At 45.5% G+C, this 26,116-nt stretch overlaps 1 protein-coding gene across 2 annotated transcripts in view; it reads right to left on the reverse strand.

Moving 5' to 3' along the window:
* Positions 1-26,116, reverse strand: part of GATA4 (GATA binding protein 4) — a 39,797-nt gene that overhangs the window by 2,593 nt on the left and 11,088 nt on the right. For both annotated transcript variants that reach the window (XM_056853862.1, XM_056853861.1), the window contains exons 2-4: positions 2,946-3,112; positions 1,683-1,808; positions 924-1,011 (exon numbers count right to left, since the gene is read on the reverse strand). In XM_056853862.1, the coding sequence (XP_056709840.1) occupies positions 924-1,011; positions 1,683-1,808; positions 2,946-3,112 (381 nt within the window). The remainder of the gene's footprint in view (positions 1-923; positions 1,012-1,682; positions 1,809-2,945; positions 3,113-26,116) is intronic.

Genomic DNA, 26,116 nt, shown 5'->3' on the forward strand with positions numbered 1-26,116 from the left:
GTGTGTGTGTTAAGTGCTGTCAAGTCGCTTCCGACTCATGGCGACCCTATGAATGAAAGTCCTTCAAAATGTCCTATCTTTGACAGCCTTGCTCAGATCTTGCAAATTGAAGGCTGTGGCTTCCTTTATTGAGTCAATCCATCTCTTGTTGGGTCTTCCTCTTTTACTGCTGCCCTCAACTTCTCCTAGCATGTCTTTTCCAGTGACTCTTTGTCATCTCATGACGTGACCAAAATACGACAGCCTCAGTTTAGTCATTTTAGCTTCTAGGGTCAGTTCAGGCTTGATTTGATCTATAACCCACTGATTTGTTTTTTTGGCAGTCCCCGGAATCCGTAACACTCTCCTCCAACACCACATTTCAAAGGAATCTATTTTGTTCCTATCAGCTTTCTTCACTGTCCAGCTTTCACACCCATACATAGTAATAGGGAATACTATGGCATGAATTAATCTAGCCTTGGTGGCCAGTGACACAACCTTACACTTCAAAATCTTTTCTAGCTCCTTCATGGCTGCCCTTCCCAGTCTCAGTCTCCTTCTGATTTCTTGGCTGCAGTCTCCCTTTTGGTTGATGGTGGAGCCAAGGAATAGAAAGTCTTGAACAATTTCAATTTCCTCATTGTCAACCTTAAAGTTGTGTAATTCTCCTGTAGTCATTACTTTTGTTTTCTTGATGTTCAGCTGTAGTCCTGCTTTGGCACTTTCTCTTTTAACAGAGGCTTAGTAGGATGTTATTTACCAGGTGATGTCATTTATCTCCATGCCATGAAAAGCTTCAGCTGCCCACTTCCCCACATTAAGTGTCTATTAAAGGGACAGGACTTTTACTGCAGGCCTGTTGGCCACTCTTATCCACAATACAGAGTTGTCATGATTATTGAACTGATTACAGCACCATTAAAAAAGTTTTTAATGCTCACCTGCTGATGTCTTGGATTTGTTTAAGTTCTTTGGCTTACGCTTCCTGGTTTGGATCCCCTCTTTTCTCATTGCTAAGGGCCTTGGGACCTAGGAACGTGCATTCAGAACAGAGTTATATGGCATGCACAGACATCTCCTTCCCCTTTTCCCAAGGATGCTGAGATCCACCATGGGACAAAGACTCCCTTTAAACTCCACCGACCAAAAACACATATGACAACAATTCAGAAATTCTTATCCCATGTTTTGCCCAGCTCCACGTGCCCCCAGAATTTTGTCCTCCTATTTTCTTGTAAGCCATGGCTTATTGGTAGAGCACCCTTTTTGTATGCAGAAAGTCTCAGGTACAGTCCCTGGGATCTCCATTTAAAAGATCTCAGGGAGCAAACACGGGGCAAGGCCTTTTCCTCTTTAAGACCATAGGGAGGTTCTACATAATACTGAGCTACATGGATGTCTGACTTTCCAAAAGGCGGCTTCCCATGTTCATAGGTTATGCTCTTCACCCCATTGCATGGCAGAGATTTTGCGCCCAGCTGAGCCTTTCTCTCTTTTTTTCCATCCATTACATCAGCCTTGCAGATAAGGTTGCCAGGTCCCTTTTTGCAACTGGCGGGAGGTTTTTGGGGTGGAGCCTGTTCAGGGCGGGGTTTCGGGAGGGACTACAATGCCATAGAGTCCAATTGCCAAAGCACAGAGACCAGTTCCAAAGAGAGGACAGGAGAGGAAACGTCACTGCTTTGTTTTGCTGCTCTTACCCCATGGAGCTTCATGTACAAGCCGCAGGCATTACAGACTGGCTCGCCTTCAGCATTCCGGCGCCACAGTGTGGTCGTACTTGTATGGCAGTTGGCACATGAGAGCCCAACCCTACGGGAGGCTGACTGTAGGAACAGAAGGACAAAAGACTGTTAAATTATTGCAAACAGGCTAAAAGATAGCAGTTCCCTATTGCCAAATAAGACTCAAGGCCGTTTGTATTTCATGCAGTTCCAAGCATTAAACCAGCTACCCAGCAACAAATTCTGCTCCCAGAATGTCTGTGCATTCTAATTTCTAGTCCATGTTTTATGGTTTTATTGTTCAAGACCTCGGTCTAAGAACAAGGGGAAAGAAAAAGAAAAAAAAAGTCCACATGGAGATAAGGAAAGGGCTACACCTAGTGCAATCTCAGAAGCAAAGATGGTGGTAAAGCAAGATTTCCAATGTTAAAGGGATTGTACTCCATTGCTCTTCAAAGATCCTTCATTTTTCTTCATGGCTATCCATGTCTGGACTCTGCCACAACAGTGCATCTATCCCTGGTTTCCACCCACCCTCCCCAGTCCTTGACCAAATGCTCCAGACATTGGAAGCAGAGTGTCACTGCCCCTGATTCTTGGAACACTCTCCCACAACTCCTACATGTCTTCTTTCTCTCCATCCTTCATTAGCCTCCCCCTCTGCTGAAATACTCATTGTATTCTCCATGGGCACAAACTTATATTATTCTGTAAAATACCAGGACCATTGATTGTGTAATAACAATAATAACAATAATAAATAGATGTTGTGGAATTTAAATTTCTTTGATGCAAAATCTGGGTTTTATTTTACTTCTTACTGCCTTTTGGGAACTCTCGAAGGAAATGAACATGACCTGTCAATAGGAATGTGCGTGTTCCAGGTTTCAGAAAATGGCCACTTTGGAAGGTAGACTCTATGGGATCATACCCCACTGAAGTCCCTGTGCTCCCCAAACTCCGCTTTCCCCAGGCTCCATCCCCAAAAATCTTCAGATATTTCCCAAACCAAGGCTGGCAACCCTAAAGCATTTCCATGCCTGCCTGCCTTCCCCCCCCCCCCCCACCGCCCTCACACACAGATGCAAGTAGAAATTCCTTCCACGGAAATGCTCTGGTACATTCAAGCCAATGTGTTCTGCATTTTTTCCTTATTAATCGGGGGGTGGGGGAAGCGACAAAGCATGAACACAGTAGGGGTGTCCACCACATTCCAGACACATGCAGGCCTTTCCTTACCAGCCTCCTCTGGGGCTTGATTAGGGGTCGGTTAATGCCATTCATCTTGTGGTACAGCCCGCAGGCATTGCACAGATAGTGGCCGGTGCCATCTCTCCTCCACAGCGGGGTCGACATGGCCCCACAGTTGACACATTCGCGACCTTCAGAATAATCATCAAAAAACTCTGTGGGTTCAAAGAGGAAAATAAATCAGAGACGTCAGAAAAAATGCCTTTTAGTGAGGTGTTTAGTAGAATTGCAGACTACACCCAGTGGACTGTGCTATACATTACTGAATTTTCAATACTTGCTGTGTGGACAACTTTGCAGTAGTTTACAACACTATTGTGGCTCAGCAGTAGAAGGGGCCAGATTCAGTCCCTGGCATCTCCAGTCAAAAGGGTCAGGTAGTAGATAGTGTGAAAGACCTCTGTCTAGAGAGCTGCTGCAAGCCAGAGTAGACAATACCAACCTTGGTAGACAAATGGCCTGCCTCAGTATAAGGCAGCTTTATTACTAGCATACATATTCATTCCATATTATTTGTTTAAGCTTTCATGAGCCAGAGTCGAAGGGCTCTCCTAGAGTTGCCAGTGCTTGGTTGGCAACCCCAGAAGATGCGGGAGGCGGGATTTGAATGTTTGGCATCTCAGCAATTCTACAAGTGAAGTCACTGTGTTGGGGTTACACTCTAGGATTCACCTAAAACTCTACCATAGATGGTAGACACACAGCCTCAGAAGTGACATCGTGGAAGTGATGTGACACCAATCCCCCCCCCCATTTTGCTCCCAACATGGGAGGTCTCCTGTCAAAGTGGGAGAACGGACACCGCTAGGTCTGATCCACAAAAGCTCCTACTGGCATAAATACTTGTTAAATTTTAACTAGTCTGTCTCTGTGACAAATCAATTATAATTATCTTGTTTTGCATTTCTACGGAATAATGCATGTTGATGTTTTTAAATGCTGCATTTGTGTAATGTGCTTCCATCACCCTTAATCCAACTCAATACAGGAAATGAAATAAAAGCGGAGGAAGAGTCCAAATTAGGGTTGCCAACCTCCAGGTAGTAGCTGGAGATCTCCTGCTATTACAACTGATCTCCAGCCAATAGAGATCAGTTCACCTGGAGAAAATGGCTGCTTTGGCAATTGGACTCTATGGCATTGAAGTCCCTTCCCTCCCCAAACCCCGCCCTCCTCAGGCTCCACCCTAAAAGCCTCCCACCAGTAGCAAAGAGGGACCTGGCAACCCTAGTCCAAATAGATTAGGTTGCCAACCTCAAGGTGGTTCTTGAAGATCTTCTGCAATTACAACTGATATCCAAACGACAGAGGTCTCATCCCCTGGAGAAAATGGCTGCTTTGGAGGGTAGTCTATGTAGGGTTGCCAGGTCCCTCTACCCCACCAGCGGGAGATTTTTGGGGCGGAGCCTGAGGAGGGCAGGGTTTGGGGAGGGGAGGGGCTTCAATGCCATGAGTCCAATTGCCAAAGCGGCCATTTTTCTCCAGGTGATCTGATCTCTATCGGCTGGAGATCAGTTGAATTAGCAGGAGATCTCCTTCTGCTACCTGGCAGTTGGCAACCCTATGGCATTTCCCCCTCACAGGTTCCTCCCCTCTCCAAACCCTGCCCTTCCCAGCCTTCACTCTTACCTTTCCAGGAATTTCCCAACCCAGAGTTGGTAACCCTTATCGTAAACCATCAACTGAATATAAGAAAATAACCTACTGGTTACATACTGTAAATCATCTGAAAACAAGAAGGATAATGTGCAGACTGCAATCTTACCAATAATTAACATTAACCTTTTCGTACAAAATGTTTGCTAAAAATTAAACATGTTTGGGGTAAACGACATGCTCAGACAAGGGCATTTTAACACAAAGGTGGCCACCAGAGGGAAATCTCATCCCAGTCTATGCCATAACATTTCTGTGCTTAGTTTAGGAATCCCAACATCCTGTGAGAAGACTTCTTTAGGTTTACCAACAGAGGCAACTGCCTGCTGTGTCTCTGCATAACTCACTGCTCTGGCCTTGCTTCTTTTATTTCTTTAATCAGTCAATAATTTTATTTCTGTTATTTATAATCTGCCTGTCTCACTTTCTAATCAGCCCCCTCCTGGGAATGACCAGTGGATAATTCTCCTCTGCTCTGGGTTTGTTTCAAACATTCAGTCACTCCCAAACTAGAGATGCATTTTCTGCCTTCTGAAGAGGCTGCATGTTGTGGCTCTCCATGAGTCACTGTTCCTTTCCTGCCAAAGGCACATCCAGAACAGTAATATGTGTAAACAGAGGGAAGTGTTCTTCAGAGGGAAAGAATTCCTACATATTATACGCTCTAAACTTTTTGTGGTGCTTCTCCAATTTTTGCTCAGAAAAAAAAGTGTTTCAGATGACTAGGAAATACAGTCCTTTTTGTTGATTTCCTCCTCCTCCACATCCACTCTCCTGCCCAGATCTCAGGAGCTCAACAGGGTCGGCCCTGGTTAGAACTTGGATGGGGAGTCCACCAAGGAAGTCCAGAGTTGCTATGCAGAGGCAGACAACAGCAAAATCCTTTCTGTTCATGTCTTGCCTTGAAAACCCCATGAGGGTTGCCATGAGTTGGTTGCAATTTCTCTGCATTTTCCACCATCACAGGTAAAACATTTGTAATTTTCACTCCCACTGAGCATAGTCTTTTCATTATTAAATGCAGAGTTGAAAAACAGGTTGTTGGTGTTTAATGGTCCATACACCCGCTTATTATCCAATGTTGTACCTCCCCTTGTCATTATCTAATGAGTTTGGACAGTCTTGATTATAGCAAATGAGTTAATCATTATGCTTTTGGCTCCCTTGAGAATCAGAGAGTTTACAAAGGAATTTAATAGGTCTCAATGGCTCAGCTCAGGCAATCTGCTGGAAAGGAGAGTTACCTCTTATTTACCAGGCCCACTTGAGTGTGTGGAATCTGATTCCCATTCGGAGGGGAAATACTGACCATGGTTGGCTGATCTAGATGTCACAGCAAGTCATGGTTAGCATAGTATTACATTTTGGAGGGTCATCTGTACCAAGCCTGTGCATATTTTTCATGAATGGGCAGTTTACCAGGATGGAACCTACCTGGGACTCAGGCTCTGCAGGTAGGTGTGAGTGAAAGAGCCACGTGGTCATTGGAAATTAGAGGGAGGGGAAAATACGAGAAAATGTGGCTTTCATAAAGGCGTGACTGGCAGACTGAATATATTTCAGATACATAATTCGGCCTTCGTGCCATAAAGGACAAATTTGGCCCCTTTACTGTTTAGGAAGGGCAGAGTTCCTCAAAGAATGAATCATCCATAAAAATAGAAAGCGGTGAGTGTGTTTGTGCTTGTGTAGAAGAGAGATAAAAAGAGAGAGAGAGAGAGCATCCTAAGTGAGATTTGAAATGGGGCAAGGAGAGAGAAGAGGAAAGAAGCGGCCTTGCTGTCTGCTTTGTTCAGGATTTATATGCAGCACACGCTAGGGACGCCTGGAATTTATCATCCCCGAACAGAGAGCTGTTTGTGCTATGGACTGGAATACGGAGACAGAATATACATAATGTCCAGGCCTGGATTGATAAGCAGCGCATTTTTGGAAGCAATTCAGACACAGTCAAGCCAGACAGGAGCTAAGACTGGAATAGCTCGCAGAGCTGATTCTGGGAAGGCTGGCCCGGGAACTGGGCTTTCGCACAGACCTTCATTTTCAGCGGCTCCAGTAGATCAGCTCTCATCTCAATGGGTATCACTGAATAAACGGATAATACTTTTCAAGGTTGTATAACTCAGGCTTGCCAAACCAAATGCAGCCCGCCAGCCACGGTGGCCCGACGTGAGGCAGCAAACGTGGGGGAGAGGGGTTGTCAAGCACGTGGCCCCCACCCACACTGTGTGGCTGGTGAGCTACATTCAGCTTGGCAGGTCTCCTGTGGTCCATACCAGAGCATCAACATTCCTAAATTGGTTAGTCATTCCCTAACAATAGGCAGTTTCTCATCTGGAGTTTTTACAGCATCATGCCATAATTCAGCGGAGTAAAAGTTCGTTTTTGTTGGCATGATGTTGTGGTCTGAGGCTGCGTTCAGATGTCACAGACAAACAGAGTTTTTTGTGCGAGGTGCATGAACACCTCTGGTTGCCAGGCTTGTGCGCTGCTCTTGCTCCTCCCCATGACGCTCAAAGGGCAACTGAAGGTTTTTGAGTTTGGGAAGCTTTAAATCAAGTCCCAATTTGCTGCGACAGCAACAGGCAGATGTCAGGGCAAACTGGAGTTTGTTCCCTTCTCCCCGAATGGGGATGTGAGTAGGGCGCACAACAAACTGGCAGCCCAGGAGGTAGAGTCTGGTGAGGAATGGGTGGAGCCTAGAGCTGAGGCTAGGGATGGCTCATGGCTAGTTGGGAAGAGCTTGGTTGTACTGCTGCTGCTGCTGCTGCTGCTGTGTGTGTGTGTGTGTGTGTACATGGCAAATGCATGGGGTACATGGCAAATGTCCTGAAGCCAGGCAGAAAAATCATCTGCCTTTTTAATTCTCCAGGTATAGATGGAGTGGGGATGCTCACCAGCTCAGCTACAGGGCTCTCTCCTGGTGGAGAGAGATTATTCCTTAAAAGCCATCTGTGCTCTCTCCATCTCAGGAGTAACCCTCTCTTGGGTCTTGCAGCAGCTGTTTTGGGGAGCACTTATACCCCAGGCTTTCAAAACATAAATACAGCCAGGCCCTGCCTTGGAGGCTTCCAGGAAGGATCCGGTTGGCCACTGTGTGAAACAGGAAGCTGAATCTTAGTCTGATTCACTCCAACTTTTGCATTGGAGGAAGAACCACTTAAGTTGGAGGAAGGCGCTGCCCCCAGATCTGCCAAAAGGCACCTGGGAGTGCCAACTGTAGTTTGGGAAAAACCTGTAGATTTGGGAGCGGTGTCTCTAAATCTGCATTCTCCTCCAGGGGAACAGATCTCTGCAGCCTGCAGATCAGTTGTAATTCTAGGGGAACTTCAGGTCCACCTAGAGATTGACAACCCTAACTCCTCTCCAAGTGGCAGAGCTCCACCTCTGCCTTCCCGCCTTGGTCTGATCTGGCCTCTGTCCCTGGACACTACCCCTCTCAAAATGGTTTATTTTGTAAATTACCAGCAGTGCGCCCCCACCAACACTGCTTTGAGCCCTTCTATGGCCACATGTTTTGTAGCAGCCTCTGGTCCAATATGCTGCCCCTCCTGGAAAGTGACAGGCGGCTCTAAATCCAGCCCTTATGAGACCTCTTGACATTTATTCTTTCCCATAAGTATCTGAACAACTTGGAAAGGAAATGCTTATTCAGGCAGCAAAAGGTCTGAACAGCTCCTGGCCCGAGTCGGAACAATAGGCTACAAGGGGCATCCACATCCCCTTCGAGATTTATGGGTTTCTAATGGGCGCTTCTCACAATCTCCCTTTCTGCCACAGAAGCAGTGATTTTTACAAGGACCGCTCCAAACAGCACATGCAAGCTTTCGAGTTCCGAGGAACCTTTTCATCTCTCTGGGGCCTTCTAGAACACCCAGGTCTCTGCATGGCTGAGAGCAGCAGAAAACCATAGTAGTCTTTAGATCACTGGTTCCCAACCAGGGGTCCGTGGACCCCCAGGGGTCCGTGAGAACTAAATTAAGGTCCGTGAAACAAAGTTATACACCCATAATAAATTAATATTTTCAATTAAAGGTTCTCTATTATATATATATATATATATATATATATATATATATATATATATATATATATATATATTCAAATATTATTCTAAGTTTAATGTTTAACTAACAGTTATGACTAAAGTTTATTTTCAAATTCTCAGAATTTTTATTTTGAACCTTGGGGTGCCTGCACCGAACAAAAAAGCCGTAGTGGTCCCTGGTCAAAAAAAGGTTGGGAACCACTGCTTTAGATTCACAAAGCTGGAGTGTGAAACCACATTCTTCCTCTCTCTGCACTTCCCCTTATATGTAAAAATACAGCCCGGGTGAAGACTTCTGGGGAATTTTGAAAGCTGGTGCTTTGATATTAGTTTAAGAGCCATTACACTATTCTTGCTTTTTTGTTAATAGAACTCCCGGTCGCCTACATTGTTTATCCATTTTGGGAAATACTGCATTTTATTTCCCTGTTTTAGAAAGGGATTCTGCAACTGAAGGAGGAAGAGGAAGGTCTTCTAATGTGACTTTGCTTATGGGGTGGGCTGGGGGGGGGTTACATGCCCTCCTATCACTGCATAACACTCTCCAATCATCCATTTGCCACCAGCACAATATTTTAAAATTTACAAGGGAAGGACTTGGCTTCTCTGCTCTGCTTGTAAGCTTTCTGTGGGTATCTCCTTAGTCACCGAGAAACAAAATGCTGGATTAAATGCACCATTCGTCTGATCCAGCATGGCTGCTCTTCTGTTCTTCACATTTTACTCTCTAGTTTTGTGACTATAAGGATGTCTTTGGCGGTTTTCAGCCTGACAGGGATCAGTGTGTTCCAGAGAGCGCTGGGGAGGGTTTTAATAAACTTCTGGCTTCGATAGGTCGTGTTATACCCAGATAGATCTGACCAGGTGCCTCTCTGTCATTCTTTAGAGTAGACTGGATATTCTTTGGAATATCTCCAGCTTATTCCCAGGGCTGTGTGTATTGCACAAAGAAGATAATTTGGTTGACACAAAAATGAGTCTTTCCAAGAAGTTTATTGTTGATATTATATTTTACGTGCCTAAGGGCTTCGGTCTGATTAGTATTTGGATGGGAGACCACCAAGGAATACCAGGGTTGCTGTGCAGAGGAAGGCACTGGCAAACCACTTCTGTTAGTCTCTTGCCATGAAAACCCCAAAAGGGGTCGCAATAAGTTGGCTGTGACTTGACGGCACTTTACACACACACACACACACACACACACACACACACACACACACCACCCACACACGGGCTTCGGTATGGACCAAAGTAATGTGAGCCACTAGAGGGGGATCCTGAGTTGCTACCTGCTTACGGCCTGCTTGGCATAATTCTCTCCAGTCTGTCTGTCGGCTCTCCATCTTCCCAGGGCTGCCTGCCTCCCTTTTATCACTCTCTGAGTCCTTTCATCTCCAGCCTCTTCTCCTGGGCTCCAGATGGCAATGGGTTTTCAGTCATACTGTCCTAGTCCTCTGTTTACAGAGGGAAGGAAATTTAATATCAACATTCCTGCTGCTTGCGAAGCACCGTGTCAGATTAGCAAAGCACTTCTGCCAAGGCGGAGCCACACTTCAGGCTACAGGAAAGCACTTTTGGCTCTAAACAGAGCCCGAGAGAGACCTCTCCCCTCGCTCAGAAAACATGGCTTTCCTAAAATGGTTTGTTACGATAAGGGAAAGTGAGCCAAAATTCTTAGGACAGCCTTGATAAATGTTGCTGCCAGGTCCGAGCCAATCCTGTGGAATTGGGCAGAAATGAATATCAAGCACTGCCCACTGGTAGGGAAAACAAACTAAAATTTCTGAAAGGCTGTAATCCAGCAGAGAGGTAACACACAACAACAAAATCCCAACACTATAATCACATTGGATGTGTCTTACTTCTTTGTCTTGGGCTAGCTACAGTACATGAATTGCAGAATTTTTTTTTAATATAAGAACATAAGAAAAGCCATGCTGGATCAGACCAAGGCCCATCAAGTCCAGCAGCCTGTTCACACAACAGCCAACCCAGTACATCTAGGAAGCCCACAAACAAGACAACTGCAGCAGCATCCTGCCTGAATTCCACAGCACCTAATACCGGAGAGAATAGGTATGCACTCTAAAAAATTGGACTGACTCAAGCCCCTCGCTAGCAATTGCTTGAGCCTCTAGGCCTCCCTCAGCACTTGTTACTATTTCCTTAGGATCACCTGCCACATATTATAAAAGCATTAATTCTCAGAAAGTCATGCATTATTAACTATATGGCATAAAGTTGCACTCATGGACAGTAAGTTGCTGACCATTACTAGCTACGATAGCTAAATGGAACCTCCATTTTCAGGTACACTATATCTCTGAATAAGATGTTGGGACAAGGAACAAGGAACAAATATCATCTTATATGCCCTACGTGGGAACTTCCAAGTGCATTTGGATGGCCACTGTTGGAAGCATTGGGTTGGATCCTACAAGCCAAGAGTGCAAAGTTTCATGGAAACAGATCTTTGCCTTCCCTCAGCCACTAAGATCTAGTGTTGGAAGTAGACAGAGCCTTGTGGACAGCATTTCTGTTCTGCTGGTGAAGGAAGCATGGTGGAGCACGCTTTCATTTGGCACAGCAGAAGAGAGGACCATTTGGCCTGTTCTTCCCCCCGCCCACCCACGCATACACACACACACACTGTAGCCCTACCCTTTTCTCATGGAGTTTGGTCCACCAGAATTCTCCGGCTAACACCGGCTAACCCTAGGATAACACTGGCTTTTCTTGGGGGGGGGGGGCTGCTAGTGGAATGGGGAAGACAGGGAAAGAGCCATCACTATGAATGTAGGATCCAGCTCATAATGCTAGACCAGATAAATGTTCATCTGATCCAGCAAGGCAATCTTTATGTTCTTGCTTTCAGGACAGGCCCAGATATTCAGCCTTCTTATATGGTACTGGGAATAAAATTTCATCTTTACCAGTCTGCAGGATTAAGTGTCAACACCTGCCATGGAAAATTCAAGGTATGTTCCTCCTTTCTCTCTGGACACATTTTTGTGTTGGAAATAAGTAAAAAACAGCCTCTGATGCATGATTAATATGGTCTGTCAGAGAGATGGGGAAAGCAATCTACCGAGTTTCCTTTCAGACTATTCAGGCTATGATCTGGTTTTAACATTAACAACCTGATATGTATTTTAATCGTACCTTAAGGCACAGTATCACAGGTCTTTGTACTTCATAGGGGGATACTGAACACCTTTCTTTACAAAAGCAGAATGGTCTACCAATTCAGGATGTGGTTATTTTTCAATGGAAATACTGCCATTAGGTGACAAATCCTTGTACTATGACTTGGTTTCTCATTCATGTAAACACGTCATCATAAGCAAGACTGAAATTGTGCGCTGGATTGTACCACTGAGCGCAACTAAATGCAGCACCTTCCTCTGGTGCAAGAAACCTTGAAGGATGTTTGCACTGGAAGAAAAATTTGCACTTAGGGGAGCAGAATGGGACAATCCAACCCACAGCCATGAAGAAATCTCCAATTCGCCACCTGGGAGGCACATTTGGAAAAAAATGATTAAGTGTAAGAGACTGTTGTGGATTTGTCACATGAGGAAAATGGATCAGGTGTAAACTCACCCTCTTTTCCTCCAGATCCCCAACATACACATTGCCTACAAGAATTACTGTGAGTTATTCTTTAACAGCTTTGCCTGTTACTATCCCCCTTTTTCTCGTGATACAGTCCTTATTTCAGAAGTTTCAATCTGACTTTTCTAGGCAAAAGACAAAAGGCAAGTTTGAGAATTGGTCCCAACTATATGCCCTTGGCTGACTTATGCAAAAACACTGCTCACATGAAGAGTCTACTCATATGAACAGAGCAGATTAGCACATTACTTTTGCAGGACAGTACTCAGCTCAAACCCAACCCCTTTCTGACTATATATTACTCTTCCTACACACTTGACACTGAGAGACACTGTCCTTCAGTGTTACTACTCTGAAGATGCCTGCCACAGTTGCTGGCGAAACGTCAGGAAAGAAAATTCCAAGACCACGGTTACACAGCCCGGATAACCTACAAGAACCAATGAACAGAGCAGTGTTTGGGGCTGTGAACCCCTATGAGATTAGCCGGCTCTTCCTCAAGAAGAAAAATATCTCTGCTATTTTTCTTTACACAGAGGAGGACCTGAGATCACACATGAGTCTGCGGCTCTAATGCTGCATTGCTCACACGAGGAGACCATTCACGTGAGCAAGTATGCCAGTGATTACTGCTGGCATGAGCAGCTGTTTCCAAAAGTCAGCTGCCTGGCACATTATCGGAACCCATTTTTGAGCTTCTTGGGTGACCTTTTTTAGAAACAGAATCCTAGACTAGGTAGACCTTTGGTCTCATCCAACAGAAACTCTTCTTAGGTTCTCCTCAACCAGCTCTCAACCCTGCTTCAGCTCCTTTGGTCAAGATTTTCCAAGGATTGCCAGATCAAAATTTCCCCAGTAAGAAATATTTCAAGTGTAGTACCAATCCCACTTCGTTGGGTTATAGTGGATTGGATCCATCTAGCTCTTCTGCTGGTGAAAAAGAAAGGAGGGGTCCATTTTGACCACCAAAGAAGGCCATACTGGAGAATCATAAGATCTGAATGTAGAAATTGCCATGTCAGAATTGGATGAGATTGAGTGGAAAAGCTGGCTGGATCCAATCTAACCCAACGCCTGGAAAGAGATGACTTTAACATAAGAGGCACACAGTGAAAAGACACACTAGCAATTCTCCTTATTATTCAACTGCCTACTGGTGCATGGCCTCACTCCAAATACTTCTGCATGGTATTGCAGTCTCAGCCTTTCTCAATTTTGTGTCTGGAATAAAAAGTAAAGTAATGCCTAGAGGTTTTGCTTTGGTTCTTTAAACCATGCAAATTTTTTTGAATAATGAATAAATATTCAAAAGCGCTACAATAATTTAATTTTGAAATTTGAGCTTCACAGTTGATCATTTCCGGCCAACACTCACAGCAAAATTTGAGTTTTGTCACTTCATGATCTCCATCCTGCAAACCAGAAACTCACTGCTTGCAGCTCATTCCAAAATCTAAATTTTGAGAATTGGGAGGTACTTAAATTGGTCTTAATGCCAATCTACAGCATACATTTTAGCAATTTAAGCTCATTCCACAGAGGTCAGCAGGGTGTAGATATATTACCTTATGGTCACACCTGGGGCATTTGAAAATCCCAAGGCTGGCTTTCAAATAATGATTTCCCCCCCTTTTGACTGTCTCCGTCAATAGGTTTCTTTATACTTTGTTCTTCAGCTGCCAGGACTGGAAAACAGATGAAAGCTAAGATTCTTTACCTATTCATAATGACTTTATGGGCTGGGGTTTTCGAGGATGAGACCAAAGTCTGAAAATGTTGCATGACAACATTTCAAATGAGCAACAGTTGATCTCAATCAATGGCGCATGGGCCTCTACAAAGCTTCCTTGCCAGGTCCCAGCAAGCCTATGTAGGCTGCTGCAGTTGCCTAGAGGCTTAGGAAGTTGAAGTTTAACTAAGAAAGCATCCAATGAGATTGCTTCATGGTGCTGGCCCAGGACCCGACCTGGGCGTTAATGAGTGAGTGGGAAGGGCCCCAAAACCAGAGCCCTTTGATAGCAAGCCTTCCAAAAGGGTCTAGAGCCTTTGTATGTTAAACAAATAGAATTAACTAAACTGTAGGTCGGTCTTTGATGGGCTTATCGGGAATAGTTGACATATTTAGGCCTATCTGTCACGTGCTGGCACATGCCCCTCAGCCACACCACTGGTGCACCTCTGTGAGCCTGTCTTTTGCACACTCTATCCCTTGCTTCAAGGAATTCAGGGTGGGACACAAAATTCTCCCCTCCTCCATTTTATCCTCCTAACAATCTAGAGTTGCCATCTGCTGGCTGACAGTAAGGATCATGCATGTGCGTGGCCACGAGGAACATGATCCTGTCACTTCCGGTTTACTGCCAGAAATGCTGCCGCTCGACAGGATGATTTATCACTCAAATGGAGGCTTGAGTGGCAAATCACCCCCTGGTGCTGTGGCACTTCCAGAAGTAAACTGAAAGTGACAGGATCGTGTCGCTCGCGGCTGTGCACATGCAATCCCCACCCCAAAAATCTCCCACCGGAGGAGGGGGGGACATGGCAACCCTATAACAACCCCATGAGGGCTGAGAGTAGGGTTGCTGGCTCTGGGTTGGGAAATACTTGGGAGATTTTGGGGTAGGGTTACCAGGTCCCTCTTCGCCATCGCCGGGAGGTTTTTTGGGCGGAGCCTGAGGAGGGCGGGGTTTGGGGAGGGGAGGGACTTCACTGCCATAGATTCCAATTGCCAAAGCGGCCATTTTCTCCAGGTGAACTGATCTCTGTCGACTGGAGATCAGTTGGAATAGCAGGAGATCTCCAGCTAGTACCTGGAGGTTGGCAACCCTATTTTGGGGGAGGCAGGGTTTGGGAAGGGAGGGACCCCAGCAGGGTATAATACCATATAGTCCACTCTCCAAAGCAGCCATTTTCTCCAGGGGAATTGATCTTGGCTGTCTGGAGATCAATTGTAATAGCAGAAAATTTCCAGGTGCCACCTGGAGGTTGGCAGTCCTAGCTAAGAGAGGAAGTGATTGGCCCAAGATCACCCAGTGAGTTCCATACCTGTGTAAGGGATGGATATATGTCTTTCAACCCTCGCGCTCTAAGCACTACACAACACAGGCTTTCAGGTGATAGATGAAGGAGTAGGACAATACCTACACTTTCCATGAGTCTGCCCAAGCTCACAGCTAGGGTTGCCAACCTCCAGGTAGTGGGGGAGGAAAAAAGACACCTCTGTACAAATATCTGGAGGATAAGGAACTCAGTACAGGAGAGAATATGTTAGAAAATAGCAAAATATATTGCAACTATATACAATTGTCTCAATGACCATCAACATACACAGACAGTTAGTGTCAAAAGCAACAAATAAGTGGTAAGTAAAGGTGAGTACATTTCAATTAATAGTCCTTCTATTATATTCTTTTTCCACAGAAGCAGGTATTGATGGATGTAAGGATGTCAGCAGACAAAAGTTCTCCAAGAGGATACGATTGTTTCAAAGTCACATCTTCATCAGTCCTTCATTACAAAAGTCTCATAATTTCCTATGTCATCATCCATATCAGACAGTCCCCGTAGGGTTTCAGACCTTACCCCTGGTGGAAGGATCTCTGTATTTTACCCTGCTTGGGATATTTATTATTGCAATACTTTGAAAAGTTTACCCTACGGGGACTGTCTGATATGGATGATGACATAGGAAATTATGAGACTTTTGTAATGAAGGACTGATGAAGATGTGACTTTGAAACGATCGTATCCTCTTGGAGAACCCTAGCTGCCAACCTCCAAGCTGGTCCTGGAGTTCTACTGGAATTACAGCCGATCTTCTCCAGATCAGTTCTTCTGGAGAAAATATAATCCTGTAAAGTAGGTCAGTATTGTTCTATCTCCACATTACATTTGGACACGATGAAACTGCAACATGCTGTCTTGGCTAAACTCAGTTTTTGCATTTAAGGTTGAAATGACATTGGAACCAAGGACTTTCTTGGCCATACTTCAGTCTTTTATCCAGTACATGCTGTCCCCTATCCAGAGATGTTTCCAGTCTGGTGTCAGAAAGCTGTGGAATATATGTGTGCCCCCAAACCCCATGCTTTGAGATCATCTGGAGAGACCAGGTTTTTTTCCTCTGTTGGTATTTAGAAGGTTAACCCATTAGGGAGTCTGTAGCCTTTTGCTGGACAGACTAGACCCCTCTATATTGAAAGAGAAAACAGAGTAGGGAGAGGAAATGATGGCAGAGAAACAGTGGAGTCTTTAAGACAGACAGAAGAATAAAACCTTGTGCTATAAATCCTGCTGTGTGCATCAAGCTAAAAAAATCTTATCCCACCCGCTGGATCTGTATAATGGGAATGCTGCTGACCTGTTTTAGAGGGCTATGAATGATGGCAAAGCTCTGTACCTTTTAAAGAATATTTTAAAGAAAATGCTGAGTGATGCCCGAGCACTAGCATAGGCTTAAGCATCCATCTGACAGCTTCCAGACCCCAGCATCCTTAAGGATTAAGGGAAAATACCAGACATCCTGTTGATTTCCTGGGATCGGAGGAAAAAACATTTCTAAGAAAATCCTTCTCGAGCCTGTCCATGAACTTTTGACTGTACGGCTGCAGCATTTCCTTCACAGGACACAGGAAAACTGTAAAATACCTGATGCCAAAGAAGTGGGTGGGGCTATTTAGCTGTACCCATTGGCAAGCCCTTCCCATATTGTGTTCTGGGCATGAAATGGCATGAATGAAAACCATGACCTAGGAATTGCTATTCCCTGTGATTCTCAAATTTGCAGTGCTGCACAGCTATTGCTACAATCCTGCAGCTCCAACGGCAGTCAGAATTGGAGACCAACGTGCGTTCGATCCTGGCTGAATCCTGGCTGAAACAGGGAATAAAGGAGGCTAAAACGACCATGCGTTTTCGCCCCAGGGATTCAAAGGAAGAACAAGACCAAGAGCAAGAATTTGAAATTTGTCTGGAGGGAGTCAACTGGAATAGATAACCTTATGTTCCCAAAAAAGGTTGTTGTGCAATTATATAGGTTATTCTTATATATAGGTTATATAGGTTGTTCTTTTCAGGATCTTGGAAACGTAAAGTTCCACTGTTTTTTATACAAGGGCACGTTTGTGTCTCTGTATTATGACCAAGGAAAGCCCAATCCAAAGCCTTTCACTGCCATAAAATTAGTCCATGGCTTAACATTTAGCCCCCTCCCATCTGCAGTATGGGTGTAATACCTCTGTTCTACCTTAGGAGGAGGAGGATGAAGAAGAAGAGGAGGAGGAGGAAGATTTGGTTTTTATATGCCAACTTTCTCTACCACTTAAGGAAGAATCAAACTGGCTTACAATCACCTTCCCTTTCCCTCCCCACAGCAGACACTCTGTGAGGTAGGTGGAGCAAAGAGAGCTCTAACAGAGCTGTGACTAGCCCAAGGTCACCCAGCTGGCTTCATGTGTAGGAGTGGGGAAACCAACCCGGTTCAGCAGATTAGCATCTGCCGCTCATGTGGAGGAGTGGGGAATCAAACCCAGCTCACCAGATTAGAGTCCACCGCTCCAAACCACAGCACCACACTGGCTACAGTGGGGTCCACACGAGCTGCAGAAAGAGGCAGGAGAGTGGACTACATTTTTCAGAGTTCTCCTACATTAAGAATCCCTTGTCCATGAACACATGAGGCTGTGTGTCAGGAGCAGGCCATGAGGATGGTATGCGGTAGTGCGATTGTGCTGCTTCCAGGTGCTGCTGTGCTATTCTGTCCAAGGCCAGTCTATGCCCCGTGTTTAGTCTTCATAGATTCCCATACTGTGGGAATCGCCAAGTACTCCTTCCTGCCTCTGGGAGGGGGGTTGCCTGGGTTACCAGTTATCTCCTTTTGCTTTTCCATATATGCCATGTACCTTGCCTTTGCCCCTTACTAGTGTCCTTTTGAATATGGCTTCTGAAACCTGTCGATTTTAACTAATAAAACTGCTTTCGTGGACTTGCCGTCTGTTGGAATCTGTTTATGGGTTTGCCGCAGGGCTAGAGCTTACATTAGGACACTAGTCCTATCCTTACTTGCTGACCTTGGCTGGAGCCCTGGAGGGTTCGCCTAGACACTCGTCTCCTCAGTTTGGGGCGCAGGACGAGCTCCCCGAGGACCCCGACTTTCTGCGTGCCGTCTTGGAGGAGGTGCAGCGGACTTACACGGAGTCCTCCCGGCTGGTTGGGCTGGTGATTGATCAGTGGCGTCGCCTGGCAGCGGCGACCCCCTGGAGGACTCAGGACGCTGATCTACGTGCCCACAATGACCTTTTGGGACTGGATACTTTGCTGGAGGAGTCCCGGTTAGCGCAGGAGGACTTTGCTTTACTAACTCGGTTATTGGCTGAGCTTATGCTCTGCGGGGCGCAACTGGAGTCGACCCCAATCCAGGGCTCGAGTTCTGTTTCCCAATGGCGGGGGCTCGGGAGGGAGACGTTCCGCAAACTGTTCCGGATCCCACCCTATGCCACCGGGAAGCACAGAGCGCTGCCGACAGGACAGTCCTGGTCCTCATGGACTTACCGCCAACCACGGCAATGGCGGCTGATGTCGAGAAGGTACTAAAACCTGAGTTCTGTCCTTCCTCTGTGGATCTTGCTCAACAGGTCCAACCGCTGTTGGGCCAACACAAGGAGATCCTAATGCTCTTGGAACAAGCGGCCGACCCAATTGTGACCTGGCCATGGCTGGTTAAAAATCTAGAGAGAGCCAAACGACGTTACAAGGCTCAGGCTGACAAAGATCGCTCCAGTATAGAATGCAAAGTGGGGGACCTCGTCTATCTGTCCACCAAGAACCTACGATCTACCCACCCGTGTGATAAACTCAGTGCCTAGTATGTGGGTCCGTTCCCCATTTCCCGGATTATTAATCCAGTGGCTGTGGAACTCTCCTTGCCCAAGTCCCTATGGAGAATCCATCCTGTGTTCCATGTCAGTCTTTTAAAACCGTATGTTCCTTCCCAAAAATGGCATCCTGAACCACAACCCAAAGTGCCTGAAATGGTGGGGGAGGGGAGGAGCATTTTGAAGTAGCTAAAATACTGGATTCTCGCATTCGCTACAGTACCCTCCAGTACCTGGTCCGCTGGAAACATTTTAGTCCCGCCCAGGATGAATGGGTGCGCGCTTGTGATGTCTTCGCCCCCCGTTTAGCACAAGAATTCCATGCAGCCTACCCTCACAAACCCAAGGTGGGGGGGGGTCTTTGGGGGGGGCAGAATGTCAGGAGCAGGCCATGAGGATGGTATGCGGTAGTGCGATTGTGCTGCTTCCAGGTGCTGCTGTGCTATTCTGTCCAAGGCCAGTCTATGCCCCGTGTTTAGATTCCCATACTGTGGGAATCGCCAAGTACTCCTTCCTGCCTCTGGGAGGGGGGTTGCCTGGGTTACCAGTTATCTCCTTTTGCTTTTCCATATATGCCATGTACCTTGCCTTTGCCCCTTACTAGTGTCCTTTTGAATATGGCTTCTGAAACCTGTCGATTCTAACCAATAAAACTGCTTTTGTGGACTTGCCGTCTGCTGGAATCTATTTATGGGTTTGCCAAAGGGCTAGAGCTTACACTGTGTTATACCACTGGGCTATCAAGGTCAGAATCATCTACTCTGTCTGGCAGAGGCTCCCCAGGGTCTCAGGCCTACTTGGTCCTTTTAATTAGAGATGCTGGGCTTTGAAAAATGGGACCTTCCGCATACAAAGCAGATGCTCTACCACTAGTGTTGCCAGCTCCAGGTTGGGAAATACCTGGATATTTTTGGGGCGGGGCATGAGGAGGGGGGAGTTTGGGGAGGGGAGGGACTTCAATGCCAAGTCCAATTGCCAAAGTGGCCATTTTCTCAAGGGGAACTGATCTCTATTGGCTGGAGATCAGTTCCCCTGGAGATCAGTTCCCCTGGAGGATGTGGTGATGGCTGCCAACTTGGAAGGCTTTAAGATGGGGATGGACATTTTCATGGAGGATTCATGGCTACTAGTAAAAATGGATACTAGTCATGATGCATACCTATTCTCTCCAGGATCAGAGGAGCATGCCTAATATATTAGGTGCTGTGAAACACAGGCAGGATAATGTTGCTGCAGTCGTCTTGTTTGTGGGCTTCCTAGAGGCACCTGGTTGTCCACTGTGTGAACAGACTGCTGGACATGATGGGCCTTGGTCTGATCCAGCTTTTCTTATGTTCTTATGTTGTAAGAGAAGGAGATCTCCAGCTAGTACCTGGAGGTTGGCAACCCTACTTGATAATGAAGTACAGTAATATGAACAAAGTTTAATACATTGGCTGGTCAGATCATACTCTACTGGAGGCTGGCACAACTTGTGATCCCTTAAGCCAAATACAGCCCGAATGTCAGATATGGAGGTCAATCAAGGATGACTCCTCTGTTCCTGCTTCCTGCCTGGGCCTGTGGTTTTGGATGGGAAGGTTGTCGAATGAGGCTGGCCACAATTTGTAGCTGGTGGGCTGCTTCGGCATGGCAGATCACCACTTGTGCAGGCCTGCACAAACAAAACAAAACATGGACAAATAAAAAAAGGCAAACTATTATATGATTGTCCATTTTTTTTAACTCAACAAAACCAGCAGTTGATAAAGTATCTGCAGAGGTCAGACTCGATCTCTCGGCAGATACACACAGATCACTGACCTATCTGATAAAACAGCAGGGAACAAAGTTATCAGAGGAAAATATAACTTGCAGTTTTCTGACTCAATTGATTGAGCTTTTTATCTAAAATAACAGACATTATAAGATAGGCAAAAAGCTTCAGATAAGGAAGGGAATCGAAGCAGTCTTGAATCCAGATCAGATTGGCGGGGGAGGGTAGAAGGTTCAAACGCCTATATACACCCTGGGCCGATCAATAAAAGTTTCTTGGCGGTATCCCAGGGTGGGGGTGGGGGGTTCTGAAATGCAACTAAAGTTGGGTGAACTTTGAAACTTCAGAGTTTATTCTGTGATTATGATTAACTTGGTAAATGAGCCCCTATTGATCAAGCCTGGGTTGGAGGTGACAGTTGGAATGAATGGTTTAGATTTAGAGGAAAGAGAAATGAAGAATATGGGGACAAGAGATGTAAGAAAAGTGGCAAAAATGATGCCGTTGTAATCCTAGATGTGCTCAGGTTGAAATACCAAATGTAGCTAATGAATATCCATGGGGGATGGATAACTAACCTGGCAACAGGTGGTAAAGCCTCTGGCAGTGATTGGCTGAAGCACCCTGAGATCACAGAGAAGCAGGGCAGACAGAAGAATCTCTGCTTTTGGCTGAACCCATCCTAGAGAGAAACAAGGAGGGCAAAAGAGTCTACAAAAGGAAGAAACGGGGTATGAACACCCCCAAGAAAACAGCAGGCCAAAGGAAATAAAAGGATTTAATGTTCCAGAGTGGTAGCTATGCTAGTTTCTGTGTGTTAAGTGCCGTCAAGTCGCTTCTGACTCATGGCGACCCTATGAATCAATGTCCTCCAAAACATCCTATCTTTAACAGCCTTGCTCAGGTCTTGCAATTTGAGGGCTGTGGCTTCTTTTACAGAGTCAATCCATCTCTTGCTGGGCCTTCCTTTTTTCCTGCTGCCTTCAACTTTTCCTAGCATGATTGTCTTTTCCAGTGACTCTTGTCTCCTCATAATATGACCAAAGTATGACAGCCTCAGTTTAGTCATTTTAGCTTCTAGGGTCAGTTCAGGCTTGATTTGATCTATAACCCACTGATTATTATTTTTTTGGGGGGGGGGGCAGCCTACGGTATCCAAAACACTCTCCTCCAACACCACATTTCAAAGGAATCTACTTTCTTCCTATCAGCTTTCTTCATTGACCAGCTTTCATGGCCATAGGGAATACGATGGCACAAATTAACTTGATCTTGGTTGCCAGTGACACATCCTTACACTTAAGCATCCTTTCTAGCTCCTTCATGGCTGCCCTTCCCAGTCTCAATCTCCTTCTGATTTCTTGGCTGCAGTCTCCCTTTTGGTTGATGATGGAGCCAAGGAATAGAAAATCTTGAACAACTTCAGTTTCCTCGTTGTCAGCCTTAAAGTTAAGTAATTCTCCTGTAGTCATTACTTTTGTCTTCTTGATGTTTAGCTGTAGTCCTGCTTTGGCACTTTCTCTTTTAACTTTCAGCAGTAGTAATTTCAAGTCTTTGCTGTTTTCTGCCAGTAATGTAGTTATCATCGGCATATCTCAAATTGTTAATGTTCCTCCCCCCAATATTCACTCCGTGCTAGTTTGCCTCAGCAAAATCAAATAGTGGTGCAGTGCTGTCTTAAAGACCAGCAAAACTTATTCCCACTTTTCTGAGTTAGAGCTCCCTTCATGAGATGCATAGGAGTGTAAATCCATTAGGCCTGGTCTATACACACAATGATAGGGCCACCATCAGGTCCACTGTATATACACCAAGTCCAGGGATTACTTGGAAGCTTTTCAGGGTTCTTCAGTACAAGGTCAATAAGGGTAAACCTGACCACCCACTACTGATGTTCCCTTGCAATGTAAAGCTTACCAGAGAATACTGGATATGTTCAGAGTGCACTCTCCGTTCATAGAGAATGTCAGCTTCCCCCCCCCCCCAGTTGGGACAGGCCACTAGTCCACAAAAACTTAGTGTATATCCTAAACAGTGATTTGGGACCTTACGTGTCCAAAACAGAGGCTCTACTGCTTAGCCACAAGCCTTCTCCCTTTTGGTTGATTCTCACCAAGATAGATTTTCAGCTCTTTGCTGGGTAAATACACACATTATGACTACTGCAAGAAAACGTTGGTGATTTTCTCACAGGAAAACAGAACACTTTATATATGTGCATGCTGCTAGGGTTGCCATCCTCCAGGTGGAGCCTGGCCTGGAGATCTCCCAGAGTTACAGTTAATCCCCAGACAACAGAGACCAGTTTCCCTGGATAAAATGGCAGCTTTGGAGGGTGGACTCTATGGCATTATACCTTGCTGGGGTCCCTTCCCTCTCCAGGATCCATCCCCCAAGTCCTAGGCATTGCCCAACTCGGATTTAACAAGCCCAGAGAGTCTGTATATTTAAACACCCATGTACATGGCCAGGACCTGCTCAATCTTTGAAAATTAGTTTTGTAAGTAGGGTTGCCAGCTCCAGGTCAGGAAATACCTGAAGATTTTGGGGGTGCGGCCTGAGGAGGGCGGGGTTTGGGGAGGGACTTCAATGCCATACTGTCCAATTGCCAAAGTGGCCATTTTCTCCAGCTGAACAGATCTCTATCGGCTGGAGATCAGTTGTAATAGTGGGAGATCTCCAGCCACCACCTGGAGGTTGGCAACCCTATTTGTAAGGGATCCCAGCACAGCTCATTGTTTGTATGTGGGAGCATGACAGCAGAAACGACTGAGCACCTTTCCCCAGCTCTCTGAACGGAAGAGGGTGAAACTGCAAATATTAATGGAAAATGGAATCTACCTGTCCCCTCCCCTCTTGTCCCATAGGGTAAAGGGGGTGGAGTTGTATTCTAGGATATTCCTGATTTATTCTGAATCCTAGCATCTGCCTGCACAGCCTCGTGTACAAGCCTTGTACACACATCCAGAAGACGCGATTGGACTAGGATCCCCAGACACACGTTCTAGGGGGTTTATAGAGATGCGCCTGCATATGTTATATTTGCTGCTGTCGCTGTAAAAGCAGTGTGTTCCACAATGTTCTGTCATACTCCTTCAGTGGTGCTCCTTCTTCCACGCTCATAAAAAGCTCCGTAGAGACTGGCCAAGTCACTTGTAGCCTGAGATACATTTATAAAAATCACAAGAAAGAAGAGCGAGAAAAGCAGAGAGACGTGAAAGAGCAATGTTTTGGAAAGTCTGCTCCGTTAACTGGAATTCCCCTGGTCAATAAGAACCAAGCACAACCCCCTTTCAGAGGGGAGAATGTTGCTCGGAATGCTACATAAGCTCTTAAAATTTTCCATAGCATCCCTGAGACAGCCATACTGCTTATGGTAAAATTCCTGTACCGAAGACGCAGTCTTCCTCTTGGCTTTACCAAGACATGTGCTCATAGGGAACAGGCATGGTCATGATCCAGCCGAGGTTGACCTAGTCCAGCACTCTGTTGCCAACTGCAGCCAGGCAGAGTTCTCTGGGAAACTCACAGGCGGAGAGTGAAATTTATGGCCTTCCCCAGTGTCTGCCAATTGAAGGCATACTGCGGGTTATCAGGGTGGAAACCTCTCTGTAAAACTGATGCAAAACATCCTAACTTCAACCCACATACTGATGGGAGATTGGATTAGGAATGGCTAACCAGAATAGAGATCTTGGGGTAATGGCGGATATCTCAATGAAAATATGAACAGTTGGGTTGCTGGGAAGAAAGGAAGAATTTGTGGTACAGATTACTATGAAAGAGTAAAGTCACCAATTTCCAGGTGGGGCCTGGAGATCTCTCAGAATCACAACTCACTTCCAGATGACAGGGATCAGTTTCCCCGAAGAAAATGGCTGCTTCAATGCCTTCTCTTTACCTTTGCACATAAAGATTTTACCAATAGAGCTATATTCTTTGGAAGACACGGGTAGGCATGGGGATTGGGGTGGAGAGATGTGCTTTGGATTCATCCTCTCCTCTCCAGCCAGCTCCTTTCTGCCTAATTTGGAGACACTTTCTCAAGTCTGGGAAAGGCCACCAAGTGAAACCACTGGGAAGTAGAAAGGGCCATTAACAAGATTATGGAAAACAGGCTTTAAAGAGTTTTTTCTCGAGGCATTGTATGAAGAACACAACATAAAAACAATCAGGGGTTTGAGGGGTGGGGTGGAGTAATTCTGTCACAGTTGAGGCAAGACACTGACTTGAAGCAGTTTCACTGTCAATGTAAATAGAGCTTTAATTTGCAAATCAATCCTTGTTTTCCATAAGCTCTGCTGGATCAGACCAAAGGGTCTGTCCTCGGGTGTGGCGTCTGTTTTCCCTGCTAAATGCATCACATTGCTTGTCCCCACCATCTGAACTGTGAGAGGTATACTGCCTCTGAACATGGAGGTTCCATTTAGCTATTGTGACTGACAAAAAATATTATTGTAAGTTATGCTAGGTCCATCTAGGGCATCATCCCATTTCCAAAAGCAGGCAGAGAGATGCTCTCATAAGTGGATTTGTGCTGGGGGCTCACAAGGAATGTGCCTTCAGTGCCCGGGTTTAACTGTAGAAACCAAGAAGAAGCTTAGAGAACAGCAAAGTGAGCACGCAAATTTGTGCTTTTTTTCTCCACTAGATTAGCTGCCACCAACTCATATGAAGCTGCCTTGAATCAGACCCTCAGTCCTTCAAGGTCATTGCCTGCCTCTGCATAGCAACCCTGGACTTCCGTGGTGGTCTCTCATCCAAATACCAACCCTGCTTAGCTTCCAAGATCTAACACGAGTGGGCTAGTTACACCCTGGAAATCTTGTTGATCTACTGGACTCGAATCTTGCTCTTCTACTGAAGATCAACCTACCTAAACAATTCTGGTTTACAGATGATGCTTCACAAGAGGTGTAATTAACCAGATTTCACTCACCCAGCTGTGTTCACATACGGTTTCCCCCTGCTTGGGAGCTCATTTTTAAGGATCATCTTCATTGTGTTTGAATTATAATGCTGTTCATCTATCTGTCTGTCTGTCTATCCCATCAGCAACTGTGACTGAGGTGAGCATGGCAAAGCTGCTTAAAAGTGGTAAATTATAAACGTTCTCGTTTATTTAAAGAAAGTGTCCGTTCTTGAGGAAACGTTTGAAGAATGACTCTCCTTATTCAACTTATACTAAAAGTTCACAGATACCAAAATAAAA

Source organism: Euleptes europaea, chromosome 7 (assembly GCF_029931775.1).
Source record: "Euleptes europaea isolate rEulEur1 chromosome 7, rEulEur1.hap1, whole genome shotgun sequence".
Taxonomy (NCBI): domain Eukaryota; kingdom Metazoa; phylum Chordata; class Lepidosauria; order Squamata; family Sphaerodactylidae; genus Euleptes; species Euleptes europaea.